Raw genomic sequence first — 12,972 nt, forward strand, 5'->3', positions numbered from 1 at the left:
AAGGCACCCACACACTACAAGATAATCAGGTCGATTTTGAGACCAACTCTCCCCTTCCGATAATCCTAGGTAAAGTTTGTTTGTGGTGTGCTGTCTTGGTCAAATCATGGCACTCCACATACAATAGGGACAAAACTGTTAAATTTATGATTTTTTATTGTCATGCTTATGGTATCTTACATTTTAAAAATCTGATAAGATTTTAAAATCTTTTAGTGTGGGCCAGCCTTAAGATGAACCCAATGGTGACTCAACTGAAACTATACAATTCCAGCTGCTGGCTTCCATGCCTGTGCTGCCTTGGAATCAATTCCTCAACGTTTCGACTTGCTGCACCCGATCTATTATGACTTTGAATTTTGTTGCATAATAATGTTCACACTGACACAAAGACAAAGATGCCCACACACAAGTAGTACCTGGGGATGCCTGCGAGGTACGCAATAAGTCGTCTAAGGTCCTCCTGTCGTATTCTGTCATGGTTACTCCTGGCTGGAAATGTAAGGACTGGCCCTCCTCGACGATCTCTTCCACCTGCGAGTCAAATAAACACACTATTTGGTTAGCTGGAACAACAACATTTCTGTCACTCAAGCATTAGTAAAACAGGGCAATGTCTAATCTCAAGAAACGAGCCCAACTAGCATACCTACTGTATATAGTGATGCTTTGGAACACCATGGCCTACTTATCTCAAAGTTGACCACACCAAGACATTTCTGAGTGCAACTCTTTGGCTATCTGCAGTTTTTGTCTAATACAGAATATGATGCCTCATTTCATTGCTAGAGTAATACCATTGGTTCATATCGTTATTGCATATCAACTTCCATTAAACTCTCTTTTAAGTGCAGAGGTGGAAGAAGGGCAAAATTGGAAATGAGTTTTATCTCTACTTAGGCAAGCTGAGCTGACGATAAGCAAGTTGGCCTGCCAAAGATTAAGATGTTCGTAAGCTATCTGGGTCAGCAGCCAGCTAAACACTCACTGCATTCCCCAGTGATGCTGCTCTGCCTTTGAGCTCACATATCTGAGAGTGTTAATGACTGTCACTGCAAATAAGTTTCCTCTTGTTAATATTCATAGGAATCCGGGCCTTTGGATAAGAAGCAAACACTTCTAAATAAGTAGCTTAGAATGTAGTTGTAATGGTCTTGTTCTGTTTTCATTTTCATTTATTGCCATGATTCGTTTTGCCTGAGTTCTCTGTGATTGTTAGTTTCCATGGGTATTCATTAGTTCCTCACCTGTTCGTAATTCCATTGATTACACTGTATGTGTATATAGACCCTTAGTTTTCTATTTTAAATGTACATTTATTTCTGTAAATTTTCAGCAGCATTTACTCCAGTTTTCAGTGTCCTGTGATCAGAAATTATTCAGCAATATGCAGATTTTGCACTCAAGTAAAATTTTTATTAGGGGTGTAAGGGTACATGTATTTGTCATAGTACGGACGTAACGGTTTGGTGCATACAGTCAGACACAGGCGTTCCTCACTCCCATCCAGAAGGGGTCGCGTGCGGTAATGCAACACTGTTTACTAACCACCACAACAGGGAAAAGAGCAGATGAAGAGACGATCTATGCACCAACCTAAAACAATGCAGCGTCCCAATTCGGCTACTTATACTGTGAAAAAGTATGCACTTTTATGTGAAGAAAAAGTACATAATTTTGAGTGTGTAGTAGAAGAGTAGGCAAGCTTTGGGACATACTACTTTGTCATCTTTAACGGACAGCTCTGTCGCTTAGTTGCGTGCATCCTGTCACCTTTCAAACTGCCCTGTCAATCATCTTGTCACAGTTCAAATTCTCCACAATTTTATTTAATTTCCTACCGTTTCGGAGAGAAATGTACCAGTAGCACGTTGATCTACCAGTCGTGGGTCTTTCATGTCGACACTCTCCTCGTGTGTTTGCAATTTGCATAATGATGCATTTAAAGGTTAATGACCAACCGTATCATTACAAAAGGTCAAAGATGAAATATAATGTAATGTATATAATGTGGATAACTTTATCTAAACCTCTCTCCTCAACTGTTGGACTAGCACATCCGCCATGTTTGTAGTTTTATTCGTGTTTGTAGTTCTAACCGAATCCTCGTCCAACGTGCAATGGGTTGTGGGCAACATTAGCCGTTAGAGTGTGGACAGATCTGCACTTTGGATTCTAATCGGAAAAAGTAGAGCATCCGGGTATCTTTGGAATACTCATTTCAACATACTACAATTTGGGACAAAATTTTCATTTTGAATACCATTTAGGATGGATAGTAAGTGAATTGGGATGTAGCACACGAGTTCATTTAACTGTACCGAATTCGTACTGTATAGGACATGTAAATGTACCGAATTCGTATCAAATCATGACCCCAAAACCGAGGTACATACCGAACCGTGACTTCAGTGTACCGTTACACCCCTGATTAAAGCTGCTGCAAAGACACACAACATGCACTATGAGCAATCAAGACATGCTGCCCCTGTATACAGACATAGCATACATGCATCACAGAATATTGCAGATCTCTACAGGTGGAGCTGGGGAAGGTGGAGGGTTTCTGAAAGCACGCTGCAAACTGCAACAGCAAACGATAGGCATAAATTTGATTGTTGAGCAGTGAGCTCACTGGCTACTGATACAGTGGGAACCAATCAGCTCTGCCCTATAGAGAATGATGTGATTGCAAGCAGATTTTGTTAAGGACTTATCAGCCCGCAACATCTAGGGCAGGGTTTCTCAAACTCGGTCCTGGAGGGCCACTGTCCTGCACAGTTTAGCTCCAACCCTGATCAAACACACCTGAGCAAGCTAATCAATGTCTTCAGGATCACTAGAAACTCACAGCTAGGTGTGTTTGATCAGGGTTGGAGCTAAACTGTGCACGACAGTGGCCCTCCAGGACCGAGTTTGAGAAACCCTGATCTAGGGTTTCATGCCAGAACTTTATATCAATGTTTTACTGTTATTGTTTATATATATATATATATATATATATATATATATATATATATATATATATATATATATATATATATATACTAGATCCTGCATCCTTTTCTAAATTCTCAACTGGCTCACCTGATAGGAATGCCACCTTCTCTTTAAGGATGGGAAGAACTTCAATGGCCTTCATGTCTTCATTTCTATGGAACCCTGGAAGGAATCAAAAGTAGGTCAGTCTCCAAAACACATGATGACAACACATTCATTCACACAACTTGTAAACAGGAAAAGCAACACATGATTTAATTCATTCATAGTTTGATTAGACTACATTTATGAATCAGCAATCTGACAGGGTATGAATGTCAGGGTAATAGCTGAAACATATAATAGTAATATTCAGTAATATTCTGGTCGGATTTATTTACTTCAATGTGTTTAAATGTCTTTAATTATAAGGTGCACCGTCAATAACATATCTAGTGCTCTATGTCATGGCCTCCCCAGTCAGAGATAAATGCCCTCTCCTCCCCAAAGCTGATCTTCATTCTCTCTCTCCCCCGCCTACTCACCAGATGGCAAGATCTTAATTCACCCACGGCTTTGTCAATGCATGTGCAAATATAACATGCTAATGTGCTCTCATTGACACCAATCTCCCTCAGTATAAAGTGTCAAAGTCTTGCATTAAAAAACTAATGAAAACGGCAAACATATCTGTCTAAACTAAAGAATGACTGGGACAAAAGTCATCTGTTAAGCATCTTGTTGCTTACATCTGACTAATATATCAGACAAACTTCTGATTAATATATATATATATATATATATATATATATATATATATATATATATATATATATATATATAAACATTATTTATGTGTACGTGTGTGTCTGACAGAACAGAGACTCAAGACAGGGATAAAATCAGTAGCTTATTTATTTAGCACAGATGAGCAATAAGCAATACAGGTGAATATGATAGATATGGCAATTTGCAGATGGATAATGGAATGATACTGACAGTCTCTTTATTGCAGGTGGAGTGGAGATCGTGGATGGATGAACGGATGACTGAGCACACATCTTGAGGAGGAACAGGTAAGTATCCAATTTGACACAACACTGAACAGGAGATGCTGGAGACAACAAGGAACAGGAATACGATGGAGAGAGGTAACGTATACTTCGGGAACTTGGAGTCAACAGGAAAGTGAGTCCTTTGATCAAACGAGACCAGTCGAACTGACTGTGTGCTTATATGCAGAGGGATATAATGAAATGTGAAGCAGGTGCAGGTGATCAGTCCTTAGGTGATTTTGACCGCTGTGATTGGTTGATTGTGGAGCCTGGCTAATCTGTGACTATATATATATATATATATATATGACATTTTACACAACTATTTTACACAATATTTACTAAATATTTTTTATTAACAACGGTAGAATTTTGGAACTGACATAAGAATAACTCCCACTTCAGGACAATCTGGTATTTTTATATATTTACTAATGCCAATGATCTCAAAATGGTCAATATTGACCGGTCAATCTAAATCTGATAGATCTAAAAAGTTTTTTTTTATTTTTTTTTTATCATTATTATTAGGCCTATTATATTTTTTTAAGAAGCAGAAAAAACACCAATGCATAAATAAATAGGCTATGTACAACTCAATTATGTGTTCTCCACTGTAATAGCTATTTTTTGTAATAGAGAGTAGAGGTTGGGTTTCAAATTGGCAGGGCTGGATGGGTGAATATGTGCATGTTAAATAGAGGTTAATATCCACAGAAAGCAGCAACTGCCTTTTTTCACAAATCCAGACTCAATACAATGGTACAGTTAGGACTTAGACTGTAAACCACACCGTAACATATGATCTTATCTGAGATTTTTTATATATATATATATATATATATATATATATATATATATATATATATATATACATCCTGATAACATATAATTAAGATCACTATACTGCAGATTAACATACACTCACCTAAAGGATTATTAGGAACACCTGTTCAATTTCTCATTAATGCAATTATCTAATCAACCAATCACATGGCAGTTGCTTCAATGCATTTAGGGGTGTGGTCCTGGTCAAGACAATCTCCTGAACTCCAAACTGAATGTCAGAATGGGAAAGAAAGGGGATTTAAGCAATTTTGAGCGTGGCATGATTGTTGGTGCCAGACGGGCCGGTCTGAGTATTTCACAATCTGCTCAGTTACTGGGATTTTCACGCACAACCATTTCTAGGGTTTACAAAGAATGGTGTGAAAAGGGAAAAACATCCAGTATGCGGCAGTCCTGTGGGCGAAAATGCCTTGTTGATGCTAGAGGTCAGAGGAGAATGTGCCGACTGATTCAAGCTGATAGAAGAGCAACTTTGACTGAAATAACCACTTGTTACAACCGAGGTATGCAGCAAAGCATTTGTGAAGCCACAACACGCACAACCTTGAGGCGGATGGACTACAACAGCAGAAGACCCCACCGGGTACCACTCATCTCCACTACAAATAAAAAAAAGCCTACAATTTGCACAAGCTCACCAAAATTGGACAGTTGAAGACTGAAAAAATGTTGTCTGGTCTGATGAGTCTCGATTTCTGTTGAGACATTCAGATGGTAGAGTCAGAATTTGGCGTAAACAGAATGAGAACATGGATCCATCATTTCTTGTTACCACTGTGCAGGCTGGTGGTGGTGGTGGTGTAATGGTGTGGGGGATGTTTTCTTGGCACACTTTAGGCCCCTTAGTGCCAATTGGGCATCGTTTAAATGCCACAGCCTACCTGAGCATTGTTTCTGACCATGTCCATCCCTTTATGACCACCATGTACCCATCCTCTGATGGCTACTTCCAGCAGGATAATGCACCATGTCACAAAGCTTGAATCATTTCAAATTGGTTTCTTGAACATGACAATGTGTTCACTGTACTAAAATGGCCCCCACATACCCCTTTTCCACCAAGGCAGAGCTGGTGCTGGTTCGGAGCCAGAGCCTAGTTTCAAATCGATTCTTTGTTTTTCCACCGCCAAAGCACCAGCTCCGAACCAGTAAAACTGGTTCTTAAGTAGCACCAAATCATTGCAGGGTCTAGAACGGAGCCAAGAAAGAACCGCTTGCGTCAGGGGCTGGGGGCGGGGTTACCGTGACCAACAAGATGAATAGAAACTTGTGACCGACATTTTTAAATAGCAGCTAGTCGAGCTAATAGCAGCTCGATTATAATATCCGTCTATGTAAGTTACGGCGAGCTGCACGAACGCGTTGGATTCCGATGTATTTTTGCAAACCCATTAGTATTGCAACGTCCGTTATTGTTGATGGCTTGTTCGAGATGCATCGGAGCGGCGAGGACCGATCGGAGCTGCGGGAGTGTTTGGAGAGCATACGACTCCTTGTGCGTTTAGATCGCTATCGCAGTGCTTTGATGTCATGCGGCGATCGATCTGCGAGAAGCCGATGCATCTCGAACAAGCCTGGCGTGTTTGTGTTTGGCGCTACCGCACTAGCGGTTGCTGGGCAACATGAGACGTATACAGTGACGTAAGATCTGGCTCTGTTGTGGCTCTCTAGCCGGTGGAAAGGCAAACCGGTTCTTAGTAAGCTTGTCAGTCGAACCAACTCTGAACCAGCTTTGGCTCTGGCTCTGAACCAGCACCCGGTTCTTGTTGGTGGAAAAGGGGTAACAGTCACCAGATCTCAACCCAATAGAGCATCTTTGGGATGTGGTGGAACGGGAGCTTCGTGCCCTGGATGTGCATCCCACAAATCTCCATCAACTGCAAGATGCTATCCTATCAATATGTGCCAACATTTCTAAAGAATGCTTTCAGCACCTTGTTGAATCAATGCCACGTAGAATTAAGGCAGTTCTGAAGGCGAAAGGGGGTCAAACACATTATTAGTATGGTGTTCCTAATAATCCTTTAGGTGAGTGTATGTTATGCTGTATTCAGATGCAGCTAACAGGATCTGTATAATGACTGTGCTCTTCTTGAACCAAAAAGAAGTAAACAAGACTAAAGCCTGGTAAATATAATCATGGTATCTGGGTCAACATATTGCTATGCAGCTATAAAGGCCAAGCGTATGCAGTGTTTGTCTGAATTTATTTATTTATATGAAGTAGACTATCACATCCAAATGTAGAAAGTCATCATTATAAATCATGTTCCTAGATCAGTTATCTAAGTTACTCTTTTTGAATTTCTAGTTGTTTATATTTAGACAAATACATAAACTGCGTAAAAATATTATTCTGTATCAGCAATCCAACTGAAAGGCATAAGGGTGCAGTGCACATTTCCACACTGCTATTGATTTAATTAGCTTTATGAGGGAGTCAGCAGAAGTCAGGCTTGATTGCCCATCATAACGCATTATGTCACTGGGCTAAATTGGCCACTGCTTCCTGGCGTAAGGTTAAGGTTGTCTGCAGGGAGAAATAATGGCCGGGGCATGTAGTATACGGGGACTTGTGTGTTGTATATGTGTGTGTGTTTTATTTCCCCCACGTCAATGACCTCATCACAATCCAATATTTGCACAACACTTACACTGCATGTGGGCTTGTGTGTCCACCCCCCCCCCCAACCTTCTTCAATGACCTCATCTCAATCCAACATAACACTGATATAATGTATATGTCATACACATATAAACGTGTGTGTGTGAGTTTTAAGTATGCATTCTATTTTTGCAACTCATTTTTGCAACTCATCAAGTTTTGACCTTCCGTCCACACCGAGACAGCATTTTTGTTAAGTAAAAACATTCTCCAAAGTAGAAACATTTGTTTAAAAAAAAATAAAATGCTGCTTGTTCAATTTGATTTGATTCATGCAGACATCATTCACATCCGCTGTGCAGACAGAGCGAGAACGGCAGGCAAACAGTTGTTTATGTTCGTTATTGTAGTACTGTTACTCACTGTACTGTAAAGTTTTCTCTTTACAGTACAGTACAGTATCTGGTGAATGATACATGATGTAATCCAATAATGTTGTCTCTGGTCATCTCGCTTCTGGTCTGTGCACGTTCATGTGTTTTGGAGGAGGCATCGTATGCTTTCAATGCAAGTAGGCAAAAGTTAGCCTTTTCCAGATCACCTATTGCACTTTTAAGTTTTTGTACAAACAAGCAACAAAATTTCACAGGACACTTTGTTGATTGCTATTTTTGTCAGTTTCTTGGTAGCTTGGTATTTTCTTGGTAGCTTCTTGGCTGCTCAACGTGAAATGCCCAAATTTGCCCAAAATCTTGCTACAGAAATGTATATTAATCATCAAATATGTTCTGATCAGATGTGATGTGTCATGTCACGATTACAATCCGCTCTCGGCCCAGAATTCTCAGCACAGTTGACACATTTGTATAACATTCCAAAGAGCTCTGTTATCAGCCCCACAGTGGAAAATGAAACCATATCTGGCCCGGCTGAGCCAGATCGGCCAGAACGGGACGGTTAAGCAATGAGAACGGTTTGACCCAATGGTGGAAAAGCGGCTTTAGATGGTTAGGTTTACAACAACAGCCAAATGGAAGAGCACCAAAAACCTCCTCCGCTCAAACAACATTGCTATGGAAGAATTACCCTACCAAAAAAAAAGTCTCCTCTTGCTCTTCCAGTGTCAGCATTCATTATTTACACTATTCACAGGGACGTTACAAAAAGTGCTGATCAGTAACAGGAGACACCACAAGTGGAGCACAAACAATCATAATATTTAGTTGTGGCCAATATTCATAGCTAAAAGAGCACAATCTAAAAGAAATATCTAATTCTGCGGAAAATCTGTGCCAAATCCAGTGAAGGTTGTGTGGCTCAAGGAAACTTAAGCATTTCCCGCTGTTGTAATATCCTACAACAACAGGACCATGGGATTAACATCATATCACTCAGCAGGCAAGCTGATTTAATGACACTTAGTGTCTGATGTTTCCAAAAACACCTAACTCTCCTTTTACAGTCTGGGACAGAGTAAAAATAATAATCAGCTTTGCTAATGCTTCCTAAATTAACTGGTCTGCCAAGCGTGAAATGCAAGTTGTCAATCAACCCTGGGGTCCTGTAATCCTTATTAATGACAAAACTGAATTTGAACACTATGTATGTTGTCTGAAATCACATACTTTATTGAGTATACTTATTTTGAATAAGTAATTACTTCACGATCGCTAAAAGAGAGCTTTCTATATAGCATGAATATGTGTAGTAAGAATGTAATCTGGACGTAATACATTCGCCATGTTGCCATTATCATGTGACCTTTCAGCATCAGTTGTGTCGCTTTCACCACCATTCATCCCCTGGCCTCATGGGAGAGTAAAGTGTTCATCGTATGCAGACTTCAGAGTCTCGACGGAAGAAGTAGGTCATCCGGGGACTTTTTGCCTACACTTTTGAGTACTGTGAATTCGAACTTACTTATTTTGTCAGATACTGTTTTTTTTCACCTACTATATAGTAGAGAAGTATGCGATTCGGATGCAGCCTATCACTGTATAGCTCAACAAAGGAAGTAATACTGGAGCTACATGCAGGGAAGTGTCACGCCATTCTCCTGAGTAAAACAAAAGGTGTTTTATGATGCCCAGAGCTAGTCAATAGTCAATGAACATAGCCATGCATTTTGACGGGTTCGATCACTCAAACAGCCGTGCCCAGAGTAAATGAGGCTGTTAATATTCAGTTCACAGGCAAAATTCCCAATTGTGAACAGATGATGTCCTGGTGCTGGACAAGTGTGTGAACTTGACAAGCATTTAATGACATGACTACACAGAGTGCATGCAATGAATAGAATTGTGGTGCAGCCTAGCGGTTAATTATCTAGATTGGTAACCAAAAGGTTGCAGGTTTGAATCCCACAAAGGGATTCGAGTGGCTGTCAAAGGGTAACAAACTAACTTCAATTTACAGCCAATAATTTGCATGGTGTATCATTACATGGGTGGTACTGAAAATCAAAAAAGATTTAGGATAGACTCATGTTGTCCATTCCAAGATACAATAAGTTGCATGTCTCTTCGAAGACATCATCACATTCTGAGAAAAAATATTTTTATTACATAGACAAATATACAGTATGATGTTCTATTCACTGTGCACTTAAGCCCAAATTATATTTAGGTTTTTACGTGTACGCAAGGGAATGCATAAAGAGCGTAAAGGGGTCAAGAGATAATCACAAAGTTTAAATGAGGAAAAAAAAAAAAAAAAAAAAAAAAAAATATATATATATATATCGGCCATAACATCTGTAGATAAATAGCGCAGACACTGAAAAAAGATGAAACTTTCGAGTGTGCATGTGTTCCTGCACGCTATCAGATGGAGTATACATTTTAAAAAAGGATATGTGATCATCTAAGTTTACAACCCCTCACCCAACAAGCAAACTATGAGTTAGAGAGTTTCTGTGGAACTACTCAAAACTGCAACTAACATCCAGATGCAAAACCAGGCACTGGCTACCATAGCAGCACAAACACATCAGCAAAATAAAACTGTTTTACAACCCAAAATAATTTTAAAGAGAGTTTCTCACTTACTTCATTCACAGCAGACTAGTAAACCCCTTTTATCCCTTAAATGTATCCAATTTTCCCATCTTATGATTTTCCTTACATTGTTTTGCCCACTGTGTATTAAATCAAACTATTTGAATGAATGTTTTAGAATTTCATACCAAAGTTAACCAACATCAAATGTATAGTGTAATATCTCAACACTATCATTTATCCAACCTTGATTGATCCCTCCCCTGAGTTTTGACTAACCGTGAAGTAGTTCTATTGATCTTGTTTATGAATCTTTTGCCTATTTTTGCACTGAAGTTTCTGGATTACGGATTTTGCATTGTTTGCTGATTGGACTGTCTACCTATGTTACGAATCCTGCCAGTGCTTTGACTATGATTATCTGCTGTGACTTCAGCCTAATGTATACTTCGGCCTTAAGCCTTGTTTATACTTCCGCCTGGCTACACACCACAAGCTTATGCTAACTGCACGCACTCCTGCCCAAACAGACGAGGCGTTTATACCACTGATCTGTATAATGACTGGATTGCTCATTGGGTTCTAAACTGCCATCAGGACGTGTTCGGAAGTGTTCGAGCGGCCATCTTACTATTTCCTGCCGACAGAGGTCATCATTGATTTACAGCCAAAACATTGACCTAAAATCTCCTGATTTTCAGCGTCTCAGTCTCAGACGATTAGTTTTATGATATATGTAAATTAATTGTTACTTCAGATGTTACCTGTATGTTTATGGTATTTTCAGAGAGGATAAGTCATATATTGAAATCTTTAATGTGGGTGTGTCTACTGCACACTTCCAACAAAGGTAACCAGCCTACACAAAAATATATTTCTTTATGTACGTAATTATGGTGGAAATATTAAACATGAACATATATCTGTGTTTAGTATTCGAAAAGCCTATACAATAAATATTAATAAAAGCCACTGTTACTATATTGTACTATTTTGTATTAAAATTCAAAGTTTACCATGCATCATCTTGGAAATAAAGATGTGTTATTCAGTGTTATTTGTCTGAATAAGTTATGATGATACGTGTATTTTGTTTCCTGATTGAGCAACATATTTCAGACTCTTAAAGACTATGGTGTTTTACTAGAATTACAGTTTCCATATGAGTAAAGTGTTATGTATGTTGTTGAAATAGTTAAAAAATAGTTCAAACTGCTTCAAAATGCATGATTTTAATGTAATCATTGAAACAGCCAACTGTATGAATAAAAACAATACTAGTCAGAGTTCACTAGTCTTCCCGAACTAAATGCAATGAATGGACTTGTACAGAAGATATATGTACATGTTTTAATATTTAGACCACTTCTATTATTGATTGCTAGGATGTGAAGAGAATTTTAACCAGTATAATGAAAAGTTAATTAAAAAAAAAGCCTACCCCTTTAAGTGGTAATTAAAAAGTTTATAAACGACAAGTTAATTGATTAGTACACAGCCAGTCGTTCAATGTAAACTTTATTATTATTTTTTTTTTATATTATATTATTTTATTGGCAGTAAGCAATATTGGCAGTGTGACTGACCTATTACTTTTATAACTTTTAAAATAGATTGAAAGACACAATCCACTGTAGATTGATATAATGTAGCAAAATAAACACACTAGCAGTTACAGCTCAATTTACAAAACTGTGGGACTGATTCAAATGATTCTGCCAATTTAAGCCACAATGAAAACAAAACGATTGAACAGTGTATATTGACTGAAACTGGCGGGCGCGGTCGGAGGGCTTCGATGTGAAACTTCTCATGCTCTGTGAGGCTCTGGCAAAACAAGGTAGGCAATATGGGCCTCCACTCTAATCATGTATGGATGGAAACTTCTGGCTGTGTGTATGTCTGTGTGTATGTTGGCTGGTGCTAGGCTACATTTCCTTTTTTTGGCTCCAGTCTAAATATAGGCCAGCCTCAGAGGTAAGGATGTGCCACTTTCTCAGCTTTGGGGATTGTGATTAAGCAGGCCAGTCCTCGGCCATGCCTCTGCGCACCAAGCCCAGTTCACATCTCATTCTGTCAGTCCACATCAATCAAGTCAAGTCAGAGACATAAACCTGATGGAATGAGGTGAGAGGTATTAGCAGGCAGTTATCCTAAGTTCTATATGACCAAAAGGGAGTTGGAGGTGAAGATTCAATACCCAGATCAGTAGTTCTAGAAACACCTACTTCAAGAAAATAGGGCTCAACAGATTCCAATGTATCTAATGTACAGTCTATCAACCAGCTGTTTATTTACCAAACAATTTATCAGCCTATGAGATATAGATCACCCATTTACAATTCATTTCTGCTACAAGACATACAGTATATAGCCCTATAAACCCATAACAACATTTCTCTTCATGGAACTACTCAAGCTTCACCCACTGTTTACTAAAGCAAACCCGGCAGCTATGTTCCAAACCTGTTGTTATGTAGCTAATGTC

At 39.0% G+C, this 12,972-nt stretch overlaps 1 protein-coding gene across 6 annotated transcripts in view; it reads right to left on the minus strand.

Moving 5' to 3' along the window:
* Positions 1-12,972, minus strand: part of triob (trio Rho guanine nucleotide exchange factor b) — a 147,573-nt gene that overhangs the window by 93,918 nt on the left and 40,683 nt on the right. For all 6 annotated transcript variants that reach the window (XR_013823808.1, XR_013823809.1, XM_079895938.1 and 3 more), the window contains exons 3-4: positions 3,088-3,162; positions 420-534 (exon numbers count right to left, since the gene is read on the minus strand). Coding sequence is in view for 4 of the 6 variants with exons in the window: in XM_079895938.1 (XP_079752064.1) it covers positions 420-534; positions 3,088-3,162 (190 nt within the window). In the remaining 2 variants the exon portion in view is untranslated. The remainder of the gene's footprint in view (positions 1-419; positions 535-3,087; positions 3,163-12,972) is intronic.

The sequence above is a fragment of the Squalius cephalus genome (assembly GCF_949319135.1).
Source record: "Squalius cephalus genome assembly, chromosome: 15".
NCBI classification, from domain to species: Eukaryota; Metazoa; Chordata; class Actinopteri; order Cypriniformes; family Leuciscidae; genus Squalius; species Squalius cephalus.